The 24,017-nt window shown below is 34.4% G+C and overlaps 2 protein-coding genes across 9 annotated transcripts in view; one reads left to right on the top strand and one right to left on the bottom strand.

The window, feature by feature from the left end:
• Positions 1–969: 969 nt before the first annotated feature.
• On the top strand, positions 970–2,962 carry LOC132518092 (DET1 homolog). The gene has a single exon (XM_060146103.1). It carries the CDS (start codon positions 1,068–1,070, stop codon positions 2,505–2,507), a length of 1,440 nt encoding a protein of 479 aa, XP_060002086.1. The 5' UTR covers positions 970–1,067; the 3' UTR covers positions 2,508–2,962.
• A 102-nt stretch (positions 2,963–3,064) lies between these two features.
• Positions 3,065–24,017, bottom strand: part of ERBIN (erbb2 interacting protein) — a 109,754-nt gene continuing 88,801 nt past the window's right edge. For 3 of the 8 annotated variants that reach the window (XM_060143027.1, XM_060143026.1, XM_060143028.1), the window contains 8 exons: positions 22,244–22,427; positions 18,915–20,463; positions 14,768–14,911; positions 12,095–12,214; positions 9,525–9,734; positions 8,337–8,429; positions 7,765–7,839; positions 3,065–6,959 (listed from right to left, as the gene is read on the bottom strand). In XM_060143027.1, coding sequence (XP_059999010.1) covers positions 6,852–6,959; positions 7,765–7,839; positions 8,337–8,429; positions 9,525–9,734; positions 12,095–12,214; positions 14,768–14,911; positions 18,915–20,463; positions 22,244–22,427 — 2,483 coding nt within the window. In that variant the 3' untranslated portion in view covers positions 3,065–6,851. The remainder of the gene's footprint in view (positions 6,960–7,764; positions 7,840–8,336; positions 8,430–9,524; positions 9,735–12,094; positions 12,215–14,767; positions 14,912–18,914; positions 20,464–22,243; positions 22,428–24,017) is intronic. The other 5 variants (XM_060143029.1, XM_060143030.1, XM_060143031.1 and 2 more) reach the window with 5 other exon arrangements.

The raw sequence follows: 24,017 nt of genomic DNA, 5'->3' as shown, positions 1-24,017 counted from the left end.
AAAGATATTTAAATACTTTCATAAGTTTCAGAAGATATTGCTTTTAAATAGTGATTTCTTTGGTGACATTCATGGTGATGCTTTTCTTCAATTGTTCAGTAACTCTTGTTATCATCGTAGTATGAGCTTGAACTGCAGTAAGCGAATAACCTTCTCAAACTACCTGCACTGATGGTGAGTGAAGGCGATATTACACTGGGTAGGCCACGCCACTTCAAAATGGCCGCACTATTTTTTTCTAATCTAAGCATCCATACGCATTGCTCCTGCCTTGGGCCAGACATCTCCTGCACATTGCTTGGCATAAAAAAGGTGGTTGTCCTAACCAGTTTCTCATGATGCAGCACCCAACCATCACTAGAACTCCTGCTTGATCCACTGTCCTGTCTCTACTTTTGAGGTATCCCTGAAGCCAAATTCACCTTTTGCGGTAGAATCTTCTGGCCCTAACTGCCCTAGGTCTTCCAACAATTCCTTGAAGTTTATCCAGTGTACACCTTTATTTTCCAAAACTTTGGAAATTACTTTTACCTATCATAGTATTAAATCATCTTTTGTCACTTCTAGGGATATGGATGGGAAGGGGAGCATGAAGGATGAGCCAGTGTACAACCTTGAACAATTTACTTTGGGAGATAAGCCTGCACATGGTTCTCGGGAAAACAAATACTCCTTTGAAGGATGATCCAAATGTGAAGGAAATGTTTTAATATCCATTCTGGGATGGCATTAGTTCTGAGTATTAGGTTTGGCCCTTCATGAAGATGGGGAGTCCTACAATCATCTACCCTAAGAACTCATGCTCCACATACTAATTTTTCTTCAATTTTAATTCTTCATTTTTAGCTTATTTTTCTTTAAGTTTCCTGACAAGGAAATTAGTTGGGAAGAACATATAAAAAAAAGATCCTTCTAGACTTCCGGTGGCTAGCGTAAGCGGGAGCCGGCAGCTGCGGGCATCTGGTTCCAGAGCATGGCGGGGGTGGGGCTGGGTGAGGCGCGCGCCAAGCAGGCCGGGGAGCCCCTCGCCCCGGCCCTTTGAGCCCGGACCGGACAGAGATGTGATAATGGATCATCATGTTTCCACCATCAAACCTCGAAGAATCCAAAACCAAAATGTCATTCACCGCCTGGAACGCCGGCGGATCAGTTCAGGCAAGGCAGGCACCCACTGGCACCAGGTCCGAGTGTTCCACCAGAATGTCTTCCCCAACTTCACGGTCGTCAATGTTGAAAAGCCCCCTTGTTTCTTGCGTAAATTCTCACCTGATGGACGCTACTTCATTGCTTTCTCTTCAGACCAGACATCTCTCGAAATCTATGAGTACCAGGGCTGCCAGGCAGCTGAGGACCTACTGCAGGGCTATGAGGGGGAAATCCTGTCCAATGGCAATGACCAGCGGTCAGTCAACATCCGTGGCCGGCTCTTCGAACGCTTTTTCGTCCTGCTGCACATTACCAATGTGGCAGCCAATGGCGAGCACCTGAACCGGGAGTGCAGCCTCTTCACTGATGACTGCCGCTGTGTCATCGTGGGCTCAGCTGCCTATCTCCCAGACGAGCCTCACCCTCCTTTTTATGAGGTGACTCCTGAAGGCACTTTCATTGATGTGAGGACCATTGGCCGCTTCTGCTATGAGGATGACCTGCTCACTGTGTCAGCTGTTTTTCCTGAGGTGCAGCGGGACAGTCAGACAGGCATGGCCAATCCTTTCAGGGATCCCTTCATCAACTCCCTGAAACACCGGCTGCTTGTGTACCTTTGGCGCCGGGCAGAGCAGGATGGTAGTGCAATGGCCAAGAGGCGCTTCTTCCAGTATTTTGACCAACTGCGGCAGCTGCGCATGTGGAAAATGCAGCTTCTGGATGAAAACCATCTGTTTATCAAGTATACTAGTGAGGATGTCGTAACCCTGCGGGTCACAGATCCATCACAGGCATCTTTCTTTGTGGTGTACAATATGGTGACAACAGAGGTGATCGCTGTGTTTGAGAATACATCAGATGAGCTTTTGGAGCTGTTTGAGAACTTCTGTGATCTCTTCCGTAACGCTACCCTGCATAGCGAAGTCCAGTTTCCCTGCTCAGCTTCCAGCAACAATTTTGCACGGCAGATCCAGCGCCGGTTTAAAGACACTATTGTAAATGCCAAGTATGGAGGGCACACGGAGGCAGTACGCCGGCTGCTGGGTCAGCTCCCCATCAGCGCCCAGTCTTACAGTGGTAGCCCCTACCTTGATTTGTCTCTCTTCAGCTATGATGACAAGTGGATGTCAGTCATGGAGCGGCCCAAGACTTGTGGAGATCACCCTATCAGGTTCTATGCCCGGGACTCTGGTCTGCTCAAGTTTGAGATTCAGGCAGGCTTACTGGGCCGTCCCATCAACCACATGGTGCGACGCCTTGTTGCCTTCACCTTCCACCCTTTCGAGCCTTTTGCTATCTCTGTGCAGAGGACTAACGCTGAGTATGTTGTCAACTTCCATATGCGACACTGCTGCACGTAGGTGCCTCACCAGAGTGGGTCATCCGGTCTTCCAAGACTCTGCCTCCTTCATATCTCAGTGGACTGTAAAGCAGAAGCTCCTCTCAGCCTTGTCGGTTCCAGACTGTATACCTCAGATGGGGAGAGCCAGGTGGCTCAGCCTGACGGAATTTTTTTGTCATACACAGTACAACTACCGATCGACTTAAAGTCCTCTTACCTTTTCCCTGTGGGAATGCCCAGCATTAATTAAGTCCGTTTAAGTTTTTTTTATTTTGCATTTTATTGCTATGAAGATGAGAGCATTACACCTCTGCCTCCTTCATGTCACTTCTTTGGCATTATGGTATGCAGCCTGAAGCAGGTAAATCTTGTTTACTCATGAGAAGTGTGTACATCTTTCCACTTAGCCAATAGCAGGGCTGTCTTTATAAGAAAAAAAAAAATAAAGCCTTGGTATTTTCTTACTTAAATATAAAAAAAAAAAAAAGATCCTTCTAAAGCTCTGCCTTGGAGGAACAAAACTGGTTTGATTAGATTAAAGCAAGGTCAGTTGAGGAAAAATATTTATCGACAATGTTCTTCATACAAAACAAAAATAGCTTTATTGAATCACAGGGTTGGGGGCAGGAAAGCATACATGAGCTTTTCATATTTCATCCTGAAATCAGATTGAGAGCTGACTGAGAAGCTAGGTTGGCCAGATGAAATCCCATGAAAGTTTGTAACTGTCCCTAGTTGTTATATTTGAAAAAGGGAATTATAACAGTAGCATCATTTTTCAGTCTCTTTCTTAAAAATTCTACTGAGGTATTTTCCCCAAATAAACCTTCTCAGTTTAGAATGCTGCTTGGATTTTAGGACTGTACATTTTTGGAGACCGTAAATTTTAATTCCGCAAATTGCTTCACAAAGAGTATGCAAAGTCCTAAAAAGAAAATGGCATTCTCTTAAGATTTTTCCAAAACTATAAATGACTGTGTTTGCTACCCTGCTGGGCTTAAAATTCTGCAGAGGTAAAGAAACAGCAGCTTTAGATATACGATAGTCAACCTTTTCTGAATTCTATTATTAGAAACAAAAGGATTACCTAAAGGTTTGAGCTGGCTACTTATATAATCTAGACTACCTTTTAAAAGTAATTGCTTGTTCCCTTGTTCATCATCAATTATGTGTATTCATTAACTCTTTTAATGAAACAAAATTATTCTAATTTTGATTTCAATATATCGTTCATAAGAAATCTATTTACTATACATTAAACCAAAAGTATAAGCTAATAAGAACTTCAACAAAGAATGAAAAAAATACCTTTTCAAGTAGATGTGACTGATCACCAATCATGAACTGAAAAGCATTTCCATCCCAAAGGCTTCCTTCAGAAGTAAAAAATAAGGTAAACCTACACTTCTTCCACACCCAGAAATACGAGGGATTAAATGTTCTTAAAGAATTTTTCAAGTATATACACAGCTTCAAGTCCAAAGAGGTCAGAAAAATATTTACAAAATAAATGTGTAGGGAGTTTTAGAATTTCATGGACTCAGAGGAACCAATGATTCCTTAATGAATCAGCATAAAACTTTAGTTTGTGTAAACAATTTTGTGCTGGACGTATAATTTTTAACGGTTTAAAATTTTAGTGTGGTCAATTTTAAATGCTGTTACTAAAAATAAGACAGTTTTGGTTTTGATGGTTTGCTACATAATACTTATTAAAAGTAAGTATATCAATTATGGGCATGGGCCTTAACTACAGATTACTCAATAATATATAAACTAAAAATGTCTTTTCTATTTCCTCAAAAGATTTAAATTATTACTCTTTTATTCAAATTTTGAAATTTTATCATTACCAAAACAAAAATTCTAATGAAGAATTCTTGTTATTTAATTTTAATTTTCCAGCATTTTAGGAGAAAACTTTGGCTATTTAAGTGCAAAACTATTTTGCTATTAGTTTTTTAAGTTATGTGTCATGTTACTCATCTTGTAACAAACTTTCTTACTTGACTTTGTGTGTTACGAGAACATTAAAATTTTTTTAAATTAACTAGAATAGAAGAAAATACTAGTGTATATAACATTTGTTGTACTTGTAATATTTCAATATAATGTGCAGACAACTAATTTAAGGTTAGATCATTGATGAATCAATTGTTCTTTGTGGCTTATTTCCTTTTCCAAAATCACAGTCTGTGTATCTGATTCAAGGTAAAGAAGTTGAAAATGTCAGAATTATACCTATTTTTTGTATTCCTTATTAAAAGCAGAATGTGACTGTGAGAAGTTGACTGAAACCAATAAAAAATGATGGGAGTAATTTTAGAATGCCAAAATTAATATTTTAAAATAAACTATGAATAAAGGGAACACCAAGGCTTGTCTTAAAGAAGCTGTTTGTCATTTTTTTGAGATTACAACACACATACAATAAATGAATTTTATCAAAATACAGCACATTTTGTCTACTATATCCATAAAAATCAATTCCTATGTAAATAGTACTGAAAATCAACTAAAATGAGTTAAAATTTACAAAGAGTTGTTAAAGGGCTTCAATCAATATTATTAAAACTATACAGTACAATAACCAATTGATAACATCTTGAAAGAAGTGCAGTATTGGAGTTCACATCTTTTTAAAAGTACTGCCTATTTACTCTGACTAGCAAGAAACAAACGAGTCCAACTCACTTTTGCAAAAATAATGCAGATTGCTGTTTTCGCTAGTCTTATAGAAGACTTAACCTTAAAACAAGGTTGAAGAACAAAGCGTAACAGATTCAAAATTCCAAAATTATATTTCTTAGTAATTAAAAATGAATTGCAATAACTGAATATTGCTCTAATGAAACGCTCAGACTAGCCTCGACTAAAAACAGTTATTGGTCTTCTATGGCACTTTTTTCTGGTCCAAATAACCATGCATTAATTCTTACCATTGCATGTCACTCAAATTTTATTTGATTACATAGACAGAACAAAAACAAATAAAATTAATGGTTTGAACAAAATTAATAAACCTCTATCAAATAATTGTTACACTAATGAGGAACAAAGGCAGTTGGTGGTAAAACACTATTACACTGATACACTTAGAAACCCTTTAAAGACTCTGAAGTGTCGAGTTCACATTTAATGTTACCTGTAGGAACAGCCCTTTATCTGAACACCATTACACACTGGTAGGCCTCAAGGACCCATCCCTTTGCTCTACAACTCTCCACAGCAATTCTCTATCACTGTGCCAGTTTCACAAACTTGCTTTGGTTTCCTAGCTCCATGCGTACTGTTTCCTTTTACTTTACCAAGGCAATGTTGAGGCCAAACAAAATCAAGAGGCTTTCCTAAATCTTCTTACATTTTGTGTTACAGCAACACAATCTTAAAACTGGCCATTTCAGTTTCATTTGTTGCTTAAAATAAAAATTATAAATTAAGATTAAAATGGAGTACTAATTATAAAACAAATTGCAAGTACCACCATTTGCAAAAAATCAAGGAATTTCTGCATCACGGAAAATGCATGGACCAAAAAAAAAAAAAACAAAAAGGAAAGAAAATGCATGGACATGCATCTACAGAAGAGTTAAAAATTTCCTGTGACTAAAAAATTGAAACTTGATTCACTAGTAGCAGATGTAGAGTAATGGCTATGACAAGAACAGATCCTGAAGAGCTCATAAAATGCAATTATTGTCTTTTTTATTTCTTTAAAAAGACATCACATTTTTTATTGCATTATTCTATTAATAAAAACACATTAACAGCTGTTTTTTTTTCATTCTTTGCTTCCAGATTTTTATAGGAAATAACTGTTTTAATCTGGCCTTGGAAAGTGAACCCACCAGCACCACCTTCACCTACTCATTCTTCAATTCAATATGCACATAGCAAAAGCCAACACTTTGAATCTCTTGCCCACATAAAAAAAAAAGTTTCAGCAGAAAAACATTAATACCAGTTGAATAAAAATAAGGGCATAAAAGCTATGAGATAGATAGCTCTGCCATCTGTCTCTGGGCTACAATCAAGGCTAACTAGAGCCTTGCACAGAGTTCAATCATGTGTATGAAATCCAAAAATAAACCTACACTCTATACAAAAACAACATACATTTGTTTTTGTAGCCTTGACTGCTATGTTTAAAAACCTAAAAGTTTTATATGGTATGAATTCAACAGTCTCCCCTATATACTGTACAGTGGTTCTTTCCCTCTAACCACAAATTCCATTATTTCATTAATGTACAAATTTGAACATATTTGAGTTCTTTATATATAAAAATAGTCAAAATATTAATTTCCCCTGCAAGTATCTTCCAATAAATCTTGCTGTCTCTCCATTTTTTAGTCCACAGCTCTTATGAGGAAACCTCTCGTACAATGATGAGTTCTACTGTGTTCTGGAAAGTTTTTAGCAAGGACACTGCTTGTCCATGTTCAATATTGATAAAACTGTAGCCATTAGCCTAGAAGAAAGAAGAAAAAAGCTTAAAAAAAATTTCATAGTCATTTATTTGCATTTGTGCATTTGAATTTCTGCCAGCTCACAAACCTGGCAGAAAATAAGCATCATTTTGGCAATTTAAAACAACATCTAGACTCCTGGGCCCTAACCCATCTCTATGGAAATAAAATCTCTGAAGGTGGGACCCAGGACCTGTATCTTGCCCACATTTTCAGATGATTCTTACATAGCAACCTGACATTAGGAAGCACTTGTCTAAGACAGTGTCAGACATGGTGTTGTGTGTATACGCTAAGGTACAACTGAGGTCACCAAGCTGCAAGGGTAAAAGAGGTCAAGGCCTAGTCTTTCCATTGCCTAGGAGCCACCAGATCAAGGACACTACACTTCTTATAATTTAAGCTAAACATCTAATGATGTTTTACTATACACCAGACACACAGTTCTAAGTGCTTCTTGTGAATTAAATCCTTTAATTCTCGTAACACACAGAGGAGATTCTTTCATCATCTTATTTTAGGAGAAGTTAACATTCGTAAACTTAAACAAAAGGCTAAGATATATTCCAAAAAATGCTAAGGTTTATTTAAAAATATCAGTATGATCTTCCAAGGTACAAGGTGAAAATATTTTAAGCTATGAAAGCACTGGAGAGTAGCCTATAAGAAACGCCACTGTTTTCATCCACAAGTATTTAAAGATATCTTCATAAAATGCTTACTTTCAAATCTGGCATTTAATAAGCCCTTGATGAGGAAGGCAGATGTTATAAAACAAAAAGTAATAAAAAAATATATCTTAGTTACCTGAATAATTTTATCACCTGGTTGCAGTAATTTTGATGCTGGCCCTTCAGGCTGTACCCTTGTTACAAATATACCCTTTAATAACAACAAAAAAGATAATTATTTGATGGAATTTGATAATTATTTGATGCATAAATAAAACAGTACCAAGGAGCAATCTTTTTTTTAATAGTATGCAAATATTTGAATTGTGGTGCAAGTTTTCTCCCTGTCTCCTCTGAATAATATTGTGACCACGCTATGTTATTTGTGCTTCTGGTAATTCTTACTTTAGTGATTTTTATTAAAGTGATAAAAAAGTTACTTCTATAGATGTGAAGAAAAGTATTAACAATTAAAAAATCACTTCACAATATAATGAACATTAAAAATTTTTGGTTAAATTTGTAGCCCTTAAACAATTTGAGCTGATCACATTTCAAAACAAAAAGCTGAACAATACAGAGGGAAATCACAAGGTGATGTCTGTCTATATCTATATAAATATGTTAGATTTTTACTTATACATAAAAGGTACTAATTTAGTGAATAAAAATTAATGAGCATTTCAAGGATATATAAACAAAACTCACATCGTCATCAGGTCTGAATGGGTTTCCTCTTCCCCCAACCCCTCCTGATATGCTAAATCCAAGTTCTGGATCCTTGTCAACTCTCACTCGAATCTGAGTTAATATGGAAATAAACTTATTACTAATATCAGAAAAAGCTATAATACAATAATAACCACACTGGTAAATTAAGTTCAAGAAAACATAAATATGTAAGAATTCAACTAAAATAAATATTTGGGCAGATGAAATGAAACTACAATGTGAAATATTATGTTAATGAGTTAGTGAGTTAAAGGCACAGCTGGGATTATAAAGCATAGCTCCTAAATTAACCTATTGCTATCTTATGAGGATATGCAACAAATTAATGTTGACTTTATTTTGGACAGCACGGACTTTAATGACATAGAGCATACACACAAAACATGTATTTTATTATCAGTTTCCATTTGTAGAACATCTAAATTACATAGTATTTCTGACTACTGGATGTTTCATAAGACATCTAAAAGATCCCTGGGTGGTTGTTGGATATTAACTCATTTCCTAAATCTGTTTATATGCTTCAAAGGAGTTGGGATTGATGATCAATCAATACTATTTTTTACAACCAAGCTATAGAAAAAGATGCAAGAACTAAACTTTTGTTATAAAACACTCCCTTTCCCCAGAGACCAAAACAAAATGAATGAAGCATTTGTTCTCTAAGTTTCTAATAATAATATTTTATTAATAAACTATCAAAATATATGAATATATAACTGTTGACTTTTTAAGTACTTTGTAAGATTTAATTCTCAAAGTAGTCTGGGGACTATAGGCCAGTTTCAAAAGCTAACTATCAAATAACAATTAGCAAACTATAATATGCCATTCAAGTTTAACGGTCTACTATTTTTATTCCTGAAGAAGGTCCGATTACTGCAGTATCATCATCAACCAGTTTTGGAAATACAACCACCTTAGGAAAAAAAAAATCATGCCCTCAATACTATCCTATATCAATTTATCAGAACAGGGGGGATCATACTGTCAAGTTAAACCACAAAGTTTAATACCTTATAAACTTAACATGAAACCAAGCCATTAAACAAAACAGTAAAAACTATGTTAAAATTCTGTATGGATTTATTGCTATAATTAAATAACCTATAAAATACATTAAAAGCTTAGTCTCATATTCCAAATATTCTTGATCATTCTTACCTCTTGCCTTGCCAGTTCATGGCCTTGTCTAGGAGAACAATGGGGCTGTGTGTATGGAGGCTGGTGGGCCACTTTCAGCATCAAGTAATCAATTAGTTGTTCTCTAGAGGGATGCCTTGCCACAGATGCCTGAGGAAGGGGGTGATGTATTTGACTATAATTTGCCTGAGGCCTGAGAGGCTGGCCCATCTGTCCATTACTCAAAGGCATCTAAGAAAAACATGAAGTCTCTTAAAATGACCAATAATAATGCCTTGTTACAAATATTTGGATGTTCTTCTTGGAGCAATACAAAAGCACTAGAGTTTAACATTCTAAATCACACAGTATCACGCCATGTGTGCCATTTTTTCTAATTTTACACTTTTAAAAGAAAAAAAACTGTTAATGTCTTAATTCTAAGCTTGTCTGAGTGCTCGCTGATAGATTCACTCTTCAAAAGTTTCAAATTAAAGTACATCATATCTACATTTAAAATTATTTGCTTTTCTGTAAGCTTAACCCAATGTTAAAATGGTAAAGTATGTCAAATTTTAACATTTAAGTAAGCCCATTAAAAGGGCATCTCTTCCCATACTATACTTAATCTCTCACATACACTCAAAATATGCATTTGCTGATGCTTTTCTTTAGAATGAAAGTGTAAGTAGTTTTGTGGTAGAAGTTTTTCATAATCTGAGTATATTCTTCTACCTCTATTCTTTCCTCTCCAGAATTAAAAAGCCAATCTAGCTATGCAGTAGAAAATTGATTTATCCCTTGTGTGTGTGTGTGTGTGTGTGTATCAAGTTAGGAATTTTTAAACTCTCTAAGTATTAATTCCATAGAATGTTAACCACAAAAATTAAACCATGACATTTTATTTTGCTTTTTTCACAAGCTAAACAAAAACTCCATATTATTCTGTTGCTGTTAAAGAAATATCTTTGTCTTCAAGTCTCTTGTTTTTTAGATTTAAAAATAACCTTTATGGAAATGTGATAATAGCTTACTTCTGTTAATGTGAGGAATCTATCTGAAAAATAAGGTTATATTTACATTACAAATATTTGCATATAAAGAAATTTTTGTGTAGAAGAAGAAATAAGTACATTTAAGCGATTCAGTCATTTAAAACTTCATTGTTAACTATTAACCCACAAGGAAATTAGAGAAAAACTGTGATGATTTGCGTCCCATTTCCCTAAAATTATCCAAAGTAGAAAAGTTTGGGAAAACATTATGGCAATAGTTTCAGAACTATGTATTATCTTCTTATGTTCATCTTGCTGAGGAATACAAAGTTTGGTTTTGGTGAATAATATTTTTACTTTAAAAAAAAGTTCTCTTTTTGACTGTATTATACTTGAGAACTTAGTTAATTCTGAGGCCTGGGAATATACATGAGTGTTTCATGACAGGGCACAAAGATATTATTCTCTCACAAATTTCATGTTGGTTGGAGAGAAGAGGTGCTATATTATCTCTTTTTTAAAAATATTGTGGTTGTTTCCCACTTGATCACTGTAGATTTGAAGCAATTAATCCTCCTAGGAGTACTTAAATAGTTGTGCAATTATTTTATTATTTTTGCATAACTCTGTAGACAGCACTTATGTTAGCACAATTTATTCCTACATGCAGATTTAATACCTTTCTCCTGGGGAGAATACTCCAGACAATAACTACTTCTGACCCATTCTTAAGACTCCCTGACACCTAGAAATTAGACATACCTGAATGTGTAGAACACATTCTACATCAGTGTTAAACATAGCCATGGAATATACTAAGCTATGATTAGCAGATAACTCAGGAGAATAAAAAGCATAAAACAAACTCAGTAACCCAAACCAGAAAATGGATATTAAAAAGAAAAAAGAAATTGGATAGCAGAAAAAGAAACTCGACAGCAATTAAAAGAAAAACAACAAAAAAGGGTAAAATAAATAAATACGTACAAACTTACATGGCTGGATTCCTACTCTCAAGAACAATGTAGAAGTTTATATAATACATAACTATGCTTCACAATTATAACTGGTTATACTAGGGATATGGGCTTAGTTAAGATGAACAGCTGAGGAAAATACTAAAGAAAAGAATTATCTATCCAGCATTGGTGACAAAAAAGTAAACTCTCTAAATGAGTGATGCTTTAGTTATAAAAGTAGTAAGAATACAACCATCATCTATTCTACCATATACAAAAGTCTTTCAAGGTGATTTCTAATTACATTTAAAGTATGTTAAAATGCCTTCATCCTTCAATGAAGAATTTAAGACGGGTTCATATTTAACTCTCCAAACAGTTTTACTATCAGGAATGCCAAAAAGTAGGAGATATTACAGAAATCCAAAAATAACAAAATGATTCTTCAGTGTGGAAGAAATCATGGAATAAACTAAGAAACAGCAGAGTGAAATTTCATTTCATATTTCTCAATTATTAAAAAAAAACCCTTACTAATCAAGAGGTGAAGGCCCTCAAAAAAGCATTTTCAGCGTTAAAGCATATATGATATTTCTTAGTTCAAAAGCTGTAAAACACAATAAGCTCACAGATACTACTTCATTCCCTGAGCACCTACTTTCATCCAGCTGTCTGGAAGAACATCTTTGTGACTAAGTGTAGCTGACGGGTAGTTCTGCTGTCCTGAAATGAATATATCATCTTGACAAGGATCTCCTGAACAGGATGTCTGGGGATGCTTCAAATGAGGGGGAAATAAAAAATAAACAAATAATGATCTTTAAGATGTGAAACCAAAATGATGATGACACTTGAGAGGAGATACTGCTAGACAATGGAAAGATGAAGAACCAAATCAAACATTACCATCATAACTACCATCGATATTAGCACCTTTATAATGGGTGTTAACTATATTTATTTATTTATTATTGTGGTAATCACTTTGTAATACATACATATATCAAACCATCATTACGTATACCTTGAACTAATATAATGTTATATATCAGTTATATCGCAATAAAACTGGAAAAAATATTAGTACCTTTAACAGTCTTTCAAAGTTACACGGCAAAATGTTTGTTCTTATAATGTGTGGAAAGTACATACGAACATATACTGTTAAGATATTCCTTTATAATACTTTTAGTTTTATTTACAGTAATACCTAGCTTTTAACACTTTGAGCAATAAATTTAGTTATTAATCCAAGTTATTACCCAAATTTTAAGAGAAACTAAAATATATGCACTCCTGTTGAGCACAGCAAAAAGTTTTTTGGTAAAAAAATTAACTGCTGTTTTTTTTAACAGCACAGTATCACCCAGGATTTCCTTATTAATGATGAGCAATATCAATAAACATACAGTCTTATAAAACTTGCTTTAGCCTAATTGTATCATACTAATATTAGCTCAGTATTTTCAAAAGCACTGCTCTGATGAAATGCTTTTAAATTTTATTAGAGTTCATATTTTTATATATCAAATAACATCCTTACATTATAGTTTATTTCACTGATACCTTTAGAGAAAAAACAGACTCAATATCTCATTATCTCTGAATATTTCTTATAAATATGCTGGGAGGCAAGATGCTTATTTTTCATCTTAATTTAGTTCTAAACACACCTAGCTATATTTTAGAAAACTACAGAGACTGTGATAAATACCAGTACTGTTACCTTCAAAACAGTGTATGGCTGGCAACACATATACGCAAACTATATCATCATGTTGAAAAATAATCTGAAATCCAGTTCATTATGATATGCCATAGGATACATGTAAATCTAAGGGTTTATAATTTAGTCTTAGGAACCATATCTGCAACAAAGCTATCATGTGCAGTTTGTTGCTAGTTCAAACCATGGCTTAGCATTTTTAGATGTAGTTTGATCTAATTTTGTTTATTTATACAATGAATACTTTATTACTTTATTTTCCTTTTCCGTTTTTGAGATGTGCTTTCAGAATGCATAATAATCAACTCAGCTCACAGCTTGAAGTTTAAACTCAAGCGTGAATGTACGACTATGTCTTTAAATGAACAAGTGCATTATGGATGAAAAAGTTAATAAACGCAACAGACTCAAAGACTCTGACTTGAATAAAAACAAGCAAAAGATATTACTGTTCAAGAATTTGTAAAGAACAATTGTTCCACATGACTATAAAGATTATCCCTGAGTTAATAAAAGCCCCTGGTCTTTACCCCATGGCTTCAGCTGGAATGAGTGCCAGAAATGCAGGGCTTACTTGCCATCATCTCCTCTCTGTTTCAAACTGCTAAGTTACAAAACGATTGTTGCCACTATTATGTAACACAGAAACCAGGTGGTGGCAGGTGACAGAAGGCAAAGCAAGATGGGTAAGGCCCAGCCAGAACAAAGTGAATCGAGGATACTGCTCCTATCCTAGAACAGAGTTAAGCCAGGAGTATATTAAAAAGTAGTAGGAGATTGGGGGTGGTGGGGAAGGAGACACTCAGGAAAAAGCAAAGGACCCAGAAGCAGGGTCACTATGGAAATAAAATTATGGGGGAGAGAATGCAGCTTTACAACGGGAGAAAGGTCTTTTCAGGATGGAGGAAGAGGGGCAGAGGAAACATTTACTTAGAGGCCATGCTACCACCTCAAGTTGTCACGGAAAGAAAAATCTTGAAACAGCCACACAGAGTTTTTCTGTTCTTTCTCCGTTTCTGTCATTCTTATCCCCTACCCTTAACTTTCATTAAAAGAATAAACCTTTCTTCTTCCCCACTAACGATTACGTGGGTAATAACGGATTTGGGTTTTGCCTTTTCACTGGTACTTAATGCAATTTCTCCAGGCTCACATTTAATCATATTCTGCAAATTATGATTAAACTTAGTTCCAAGTATTTATTTGCCAACCCTCAATCACTAAAGTGAAAATTATTCTTTCCCACAACCCCTCTTTGTATTACACATGGCATAGCCTTAAAACCTTGAGTTAGGGAAAGGAAGCTAATTTTAAGAGAAAGCACTGCGAAGAAAAATAATTTTTTAAAAAACCTCTTAGATTCCTATCGCTCACCCCTTTTTATATAAGAGCTGACTACATCCTTAGTTATGACCACAGAAACGTAAGAGATAAAAACTAAATCAGCTTTGCAGAGTTTTAGAACTAAGCCATGGAAGAACTGGGAGGTAAACAAGATATTTAACCCACAGCACAAATTTATTTTGTAGAATTGTTAAAACATCAAAATGTGGGGTTTCTTCCTCTTCTATGTACTAAAGGTACTGATCTACTACAGGTACTCACTCGAAAAATGTGCCCACCAGAATCTCTTCCGTCTGCAATACTCAAGGCAAGACTGCCTTGGCTGCCATGCAGATCCCTAGAGCTGCCATAGTGACAGTGGCTTACAGCAGTAAAATTGGAATTAAAGGACCTTGACAGCATGCTCTGAATAAAGAGGGGATAGATTTAACAGAGATTAGTGTAGCATGCAAAATTCACAAGACATGTTATGTACATAGACATATATACAAGTAACCCCAATACCACGCAGAAATATCAGGCAACACTGAATTTTCAGTGCCACTGAAAGAAATTGGCACTATTTACCATATATTTACATGAAAACATACATGTACACACATAATTATATGTAAACCCAATCATTCACATGTTTAAACACCAAAAAAGAAAGTGCAAACATACAGCTGCTTCTATAATGCGATTATTTCTTTTACTCCTAACATATTTTACTAGAAGGTTGTCGGAAGATAGGAATTGATGTTATACCCAGATATACCTGTATGTATATAGTTACACACAGAACACAAACTAGTTTCTTTATAAAGATAAACTTTACCAACATTCAGTTATTTCTAAGTCAAAATGGGTTTCTAGAGAGTCTGCTTCATTTTATAGAAATTAATTCTGTTTTATTAAGTAAATGGAGAGTTTAGACATACATAATACAGCACAAAATATATTTGCAAAAAAATATACCTGGCTCTTGGCTATTGCAATTTCTAATAAAAATTATCTTCCACATTTAGGAAAATGTCTTAACATCAGAGAAAAGTTTAGCATACACACAGAGTTTTAGGATATAACATTTAAAAGGCTCCTACTGCTTTACAATTACCAGGAAAAAAATTTCAATAAATCTAGAAAATGCACATGTAAAACTTTTTTTCCCATTCAAATAGATACGTATTAAAGATTATTATATTTTAGTAGTTAGTAGTGACTTTGCTGCTTAAACTTGAAGAACCCTTCAAGTTTCACTGATGGAATCCTTCCACGACTGAGTTTACTATAAATGCCTAATTGCCAATCCCAGAGCTGCCTGAGAAATGTACTTCAATAAAAGCACTGCCTGATTCTCATTGTTCCTGCTTGCTTATTCCCAGAGTTAACTACTGTTCTTTCACACGTGGATGCTTTTAGTCATGTCCCTAAACTTTAAGGGTCTGATGGTCAAACCGAGAGAAACCATATTTTGGGCATGACTTATTAGTAAGAAATGCACAAATCCACAAATACTTGTTATGACATTTACAAGCATTTATATATATGTTATGACATACATAATAAGCATTTCTGTATTACTCTTAGAAAATACAGATTTTCTCCAGATTATGAAGTTGATCTCTAATACCAAGAAACATTAACATGACATTCCAGAATGAAAAGAATCTGTAAAATTACAATGTACACATTTAGTTATTTTGTGGATTCTGAAGTAAAGACTAAAGAAAAAGCTGAATTTAACAGACCAGGCCTGTACTTTCCCAAACCATCTCACAAAGAATAAGAATTTGGCAGAGGCAGTTCAGAGGTTCCCCAAACACCTCATTAGAATGTAAAAATAAATTATACACATAACCACATACACAGAGAAACATTTCAGCAACACACCCTCACGTGTTACACACAGTTTTAACGTGTCAACTAGAGTGGTCTGATTGACCCTTTTTAATAATATGTTGATCTTGGAACAAAGGCTTTGCTGTCATCTTTGAACATACATGAGGTTTTTGTAAATATTTCACTAATTAAAAAGGCTAAAGTTTGGAATAGGTCTGACTTTGAATTCAGGCTTGTACAGAGACAGCCACATAAAACTGCACTCTGTCACAACACATCAACACATTGTGCAAAGCTCAATTAAGTGCTGGGCAAACGTCCTGGGCACTGTTTTTCACTACATGCTAATAGCTGTATAATAGCAAGTGAACATGGAAATCATCATGCTTTGTTAATCATATTCTGGTTGAGTGCTTATCAGTTTTTAATATAATAAGGAATATTGGCAAATGCTGATATATTAGAAATAATTTTAATTTTGAAATAAATTTTTATTCCTTTTCAATCTCTGTTGATTAGTTTAATTAAATAAGTCTTGAGATTTCTGAGGTGGGATATATTTTATACATTTGTGTTCCAGGTACAGTTTGCTGCAGCGGTTGGGAAGGAGGGGTTACTACTACAAGGTTAAAAAAAACCAAGTAAGCTTCAATAACTTATTTCTTTGTGTGTTACTACTAAACTCCTCAGCTGGGCAAAGTAGCAACTCTTCCTCTAGAGGTACGGCAGGCATTGTGAAATCCCCTGAGGAAAATTTTCAAATGTCTACCACACCATTAGAATTATGTTTAAGGGAGAGAGGAGGAGATGCAGAGGAGCAAATAGAGATCTTCCATCACAGTCTAAATCTTGTTGCCCTGTGTCCTCAAACGGCTTTTCCTAATTTCACTGAATTGATTCTCACCTATAAATTACCAGTAAGCACAACAGGGAAACTACTGTCATGCATTCTCTAAGCAATCATACGGTAAATTCTAAACATGAGGTTTAGAATTTAGAGAGATACAGTGAACAATGAGATGGCTGCTACTTGCTTCCTATTTACTAAAGTCCAGGTGTGTCTGTGTCAGACAGGAAAGTAGTGGAGAATAGCCATCTGAGATGCCAACTAAAAATATAATGATAACCAAACTCATCTCTTCCTCCAAACCTGCTATTCCTCTTCAATATCCAGTTAACAGCAGTCCCAAAAAACAGTTATTCAAGGTACCAATCTCAAGCTTAATCCCTTTTCCTCAATGAATGATTACAGGAATATTCCCATCAGAAGTAAACGCTTATAATCTATTTCAGAATTGCCTCTTGAATTTGTTCCTTTGCCTCAATTCCACTGATATATTTTTCATTCCATTTATTTTCTGGACCATTAGACAGCCTCATAACTCAATCAATTTGACTACAGCCTCTTCCTCCTCAAATCCAGTTCCACACTATCACCAGAAATTTATTTATAAAAGTTATGTTACCCTTTGCTTAAGAATTTTCCAAATTCCATAGATAAGGCACACAAATTTAAAGAGCCTCAACAGTATGTAGAGAATTACAGCCGAAACAAAATGGAGAGCTGACAACAAAGTCGCCTAATGCTATAGATGCTCAGCTATTTAAAGCTAAGAACAGAATTAAAAAGAGCTAACAATTACAGACAGAGGTTCAATGTGAATTGACATAAGGTATTAATCACATTTTTAGACACAGATTTCTGAAAAACTTAAAGAATTTTAAAAAATAATGATTGAGGTTGTATACGCTCAGCTGTTTTTAAAAATATCTTATTATCAATAAACAAAGTTAAAACAATCCTTGGGTAAAATCCACTGAGAGATATGAAGCTAAATCTTGAAGAACGAATATGCCTTATATACTTGGGCCATGGAACTGCCCCAAAGTAACAGTCTTAAGCATAATTAAAAAAAATTTTATCTCCTGTCAAAAAAGGAATATCTATACATAAGGTTATAAACTGAACATGAGCTTATTTCCAAACTACATTACACTACACTAGAGCCACAGACACCTGAGTTCAAATAGGTCAGAAATGCAATTCAGGAAAGTCAAGAGTAAATGCCATGCCAGAAGCCATCTGAGTCAGTGACAGTGTTAGTCATACAACATGAACTGGGGAAAAAAATCTTAGGTGAAAGATATACATTTACAATACATTTCTTGTTATTCTGTTAACTATATGATAAATTGATATTTCTGTAAACATATTTACATAATTAATTATTAATAGAGAGCAGGAAGCCAGAAAATAAGAGGTAAACATGTATATATGTGTATTATTTGTAGTATGACACAATCTAAACAAGATACACAGCTAAATATATAAAATGAAGGTAAGCCCATTAGAAAACACTAAGGAGTAAGAGAAGGGAAAGAAGTTTATATTGACATCCCAACTGTTTTGAGACTGGCTAAGTCTAAACTTGGACCTCTAATCTCACTACCAAAGAAAAACTTCTAGAATATAGGTATATATTCAATAATTCAGAGTATCTTGGTTCATCAACAAAGACTGCCAAATATTCTAAAGGAAAATTAGTAAATTCATAAATAGGAGATTGAAAAATTCATGTTTAATTACCTTTTCTAACTTTTTGGCCTCAATGTGTCGTAGTACTTGTTCTCGCCAATCGTGAGGAACTTTACTTTTTCCTGGAGGATCTAATAATGAATGTTCAGAACCAACCCTTGCATTTGGTCTTTTTGAAGGACTAGTCCGTGAATAATTGAAATCACTAACTGACATAGTTCTCTCTGGTATTTCACTAACAGAGGGTCGAGCACTCTGAGGCCTTGATGCATTTGGACCATCAATGCTGTATGTTCGTGCAGAAAGAGGTCTCTGTGATCCTGACATTATTGGAGGAGTTCTTCCCACTGAATGTAACTCTCTGTATGATAAATAATCTCCTTCAGGAACTTGGGCCCGCCTCGTGGGACCTGGCTCACCAAGATTTACAGAGGCTGTAGAGGACACACTACTCTGTCGCTGAATCGTAGTTCGCGATGCTCCAGGAATGAGTCGGTCATTTGGTGAGATGGCCCACATTTCCCCATGTCTTCCTGGACCAAGTCTCTGATGTAAATGGTATCCAGTATTAGCTCGAACATTGTTATGATTAGAGAAATTCATATTGGCAGAATGTTTAGCATAACTGTGATTTTCTGTACTCTCTGATCTAGGAAAGCGTTGCAGAGGAAAATTGACATGGTCTACTTGGGGATTTTGTTTGGAGTGCCACAAAGTGTCTTTGACTGTAGCACTGCTACTGTACTGGATATTATACTGTGGAGGACCATATATTTGAGGCGTGGACTGTGGGCCACTTGTTGTGGGGCCTCTTATTATATTTGGTTCTTCAGGATTATAATTTGAATCAAACTTGAAAACTGCCTTTGTACCTGCTATTAAATCAGAAGATGAAGAAGAACCAGTAAATACTTGCAATGGTTGATCATACAAAAGCGTAGCTGACTTGCTCCTGACTATGTTTTTTCCATCAATAGTAGATGTTACTTTAACTGTTGCACTTGGCTGCTGAGGTCCATTATCACTAAGTATGTCATAGATTTTTAGCCCGCCAGTCTCCATATTAGTTATGCTATGAGATTTCACAACAGATCCAATTGGCCCACTTCTCTGAGGGGAGAGATCTTCAGTGCTTTTGGAAAGACCTGCATCAACAGAAGAACTGGTGTCATGTGGTTCAGTCCTCCTAGGAGACTGTGGAGTTCCCTCAGAACGTCCATTTACCTTATTTATGCATTCAAGAGTAGGATACTTGTTTCCATTATCCAAGTGCTCAGCCTCTCCTTTAGCATTATTGCTTAAAAAGCCTGTTTCAAGCACTGTGTCCTCTGTCTTTGATCTTTCCACTATCTCTGGTTGAAATGTATCATTAGTTACAAGTTTATTAAGATTCATATTGATATGGTCTAATTTGTGAGATTCATTAGATGTGGCTGTTGAGTCAACACCTTTTTCAATAAGAACTAATTGCTCTTCAATATTCAAATCATATTCAGGTAAGTTAAAATCTTTTTTATCAGGAACCTCGGTTTTTTCCTCTGTTGAATGATTTAAAATATCTCCATTTTGTAAAAGGCTGTTAAAATTTTCATCTTCTTGCCTAAAACAAAGAAAATTTTATCACAAACATCATAAAGCCCAGTTTTCTTAGTAATGGGGAACATTAACAACTAATTAATTAATGTGTAGGTACATAAAGAGCATTGATGGGAGTTACAGATAAAAGGCCTTTATCATCAAGCATGTAATTTAAAAATATTATTGTAACAGTCAAATAATATAGATTTATATTAAATGGAGACAAGGTAAAGCATACTAATTAAAATTCATAGATAAGATTAATTTTCATCAATATCATCACTCTATCACAATAGTTTAATAGAGCTAAACAATGAAGAAAAATGTGATTATGTAATGAAATAATTCTCTTCTACTTCTGCATCTTTTCATGACTGTGTTAAAACATGAAATGCTTGAAAGATGGGCACATACATGGAGGAAAGGCAAGTTGAATAGTTAAGTAAAAAGCACACAATATTTATACAAATGGTTCTGAAACCTCACATTATTGATCAGTTAATCATATTAACTAAGTAGGTATTATTAGATTCAAATATATATAAGGAAATTATACAAAAAACTAAACAATCACTCAAAGATCTACAAAATATGAAGAAAGATCAAAAGAGAAACTAAATCTAATCATTTTTCTGTGACTACACTGTATTTGGCAAATATTTATAAAATGTACCATTCCAAAATTATAGAAGATATTTTATTTCTATTTGGTGATATGAAAACATATCTGTGTCCTCTTTGTAAATATTCAAGTTACGTTTCAACAAATTCTTTAATACTGATCTTCCCATTAGGTAACAAAAAATATTACTAGAAATACAACAAAAAAGGTGTGGCTATATCCCTTTCTTAGCCTTTATTTCATTACAAAAAACATGACTTAGACTAAACTACTTCCCAACAATATCAGTAAAATTTTACTATTTGACAAATTAATCATTATCTTAACCTCTAAGAGGTTTTAAAATTAATATTTTACCATACTGATCTTAGCCTCAAATTCAGAGGATAGATATAAATGACTAATCATAACTACAACTACATAATAGTTAAGCTCAATTTGAGACATAAAATTCATCTTTCTTTTAAAGCAATGCAAATCAATGCATAGAAAAATTTGACTTAAATATGCCTGGAATTTAAGAACTATTTAACTCTAAAAATTAGTTAACAATATCCATACAATAAGCTTTAGATTCAGTAGTAACCCAAATCTTTCTATTAAGCACTCTAGCTGATACAATAACATGAAAGTAAAATGATATAGTCTCACTTTGATAACAAAACTTCTTGAGAACCCTAGTAGTAAATTTGTTTTAAGATTCACCCAAATTCAAGCCTGTAGGAAGTAAATCTTGTTTCAGTGAGTTTGACCTACAAATTTAACTCTAAACCAAAAATACAGCACTAATCAGAAATATCTGATTGAACCCTTTAATGATAACCCCCAAAGTGACTCTGCATTTCTAACTCTAAAAATACCCCTTTTAATTTGAATTATTCCGAACAGGCTCTTTATGTTGTAATACCTAGAAATATTATAAAACTGTTCAACCTTTTAATGAAGAGAATTAGAATATATTTTAAATCTTTTCTCCCCCATTTAAAAGACTGATTTAAAATGGAAATGTATAAAAGCTAAATAATTAGTAGTAAAGTGGGGAAGAAACCATATACACTGCCTGAACCATTTCTATAATATTAATTTGTAAAATCTTTTATGTTTTAATAATATATATTTCTTTGCCTTACCACTTCTATTTATTGTACAAATAAATTATTTTGTTAAGATGTTCACAAACCTGATTTTGGAATTAATACCAATATGAGTTTGTTTCACTGGAGAGCAGAGTGAGGTATCTTGACTACTATCAGTATTAAGAGAAACTGAATCAGACATCCGAGATGGAGAAGAACAGTTGCTGTTATTCTGATTGCTATTGTGTGTAACTTCATCTGATAAAGAATCTGTATCCTTTGTATCATCTGAAACAAAAAAAACCTTAAGCTATTGATAAAGCCAAGAAGAATTTCCAGTGATGACATATGGCATTTATATTGTCCTGGTTCAATATATAAGGTAAAGAATTATATGGTTAAGAAAATAACCAGAGGCTCACCTCTGAAAACTCAGTCCTAATACATAAAAAGATTAAAGAATTTAGAAATAGTGATACCTTCAATTAGTTTGTTTTTAGTAATATCTGTAGTTTTTTAAAAAAATATGACCAATGTTAGTTACCCAGAATTTGATTTAGTTTAAACTACTGACAAGATGATATCACACAATGTTTAAGGCCGTCAATTAGTTTTAGTGAATATGCTTTTCCACACATCTTTAGTTTTAAACAGTCATAATAGTAAGAAATACATAGTACAGTTCATAACCTTGGTAAACTTTTCTGGGGTAGAAATTATTTCATACATGTATGGAATTGTTTTCATCTATTCTGATAATAAAAATGAGCAGCACAATCAACCAAAAAACAAACACCAAACAAATTCAGAAATTTTCACAAGGTCAGTTTTCCACTTTTTAAAATCATTTCAAAGAATTGTATATGAATAGTGAACTCTCAATATGTGAGATGGATTTGTAACAACTATATAAACAGAAATAGATTGTTGTAAATATCTTTACAACCCTAAAGGCTGTTTTTAACTAACTCAATTCTAGCCAAATCATAGAAATAGTACATACAGACATGTAGTCATAGGTGATTATATGAATTTTTTGCTGTTCCAAATATCTCAGTTCAAGTAGTCTGGATTGTGTTTACAGTTGAAAACAGTAGCACATGGGGCTCTGTAACTTCAACTTTAAGGTATTTGGGTTTTGGATTCTGAATTTTTAAAATACTGTTAAACTATATGGCACTTAAGTTCTCTCCTAGACATATTCTTCTTCTTCTACCTCCTTATCATGGGGCAATTGTGACAATCAGATAATAACATGTATACTATTTAGCACAGTAATTAACAATTAGTAACAAATATCAGTACCATTATTATTATGAAACCCCAAGCTATCCTCCAAAGGGCCACCCTGATAGTAAGTTTCATTAATGCCATAAAGGTAAAGGCTGGATAAACCTCTAGTGGAGATAATGTAGAGATGTTCAGACATTTGGTGGAGAGGAGTGAGGGAAGGATAAAAGGAAGGGATAGAGACTCTTCAAGTTCTCTTTCCTTTCCAAGAGTCTGAGATTCCATGTCAGGTGGGGGTGGGGGTGGGGATGTTAAAAAGAAGTACTGGGAGAGATAAAGTAACAAGCAGCATCTGTTATACATCAGGTACTATGCTAGGTCTGAGGGCACTAATCCGATATATTTCAGAGTCACAAAACCCTTCATTAGCCTTATCGTATGTCTAATATATACACACACAAAACTAAGGAGCGCAAAGATCATACAGCAAATAAGTGGTAGAGATGGAATCATAATCTAGGCTTATTTGCCTATAAAATCTATGACATGTAAGTAAACTTGCACAAATGAGGGAAGAGAAAAGATCCATCAAGATTTTTCTTTAAAAACGAGAGGTAAGGAATAGACCTTTTAGAAAGGCATGTTTTA

This window comes from Lagenorhynchus albirostris, chromosome 3 (assembly GCF_949774975.1).
Source record: "Lagenorhynchus albirostris chromosome 3, mLagAlb1.1, whole genome shotgun sequence".
NCBI classification, from domain to species: Eukaryota; Metazoa; Chordata; class Mammalia; order Artiodactyla; family Delphinidae; genus Lagenorhynchus; species Lagenorhynchus albirostris.
The sequence above is the reverse complement of the archived record's forward strand: the minus strand, read 5'-3'. Positions and strand labels throughout refer to the sequence as shown.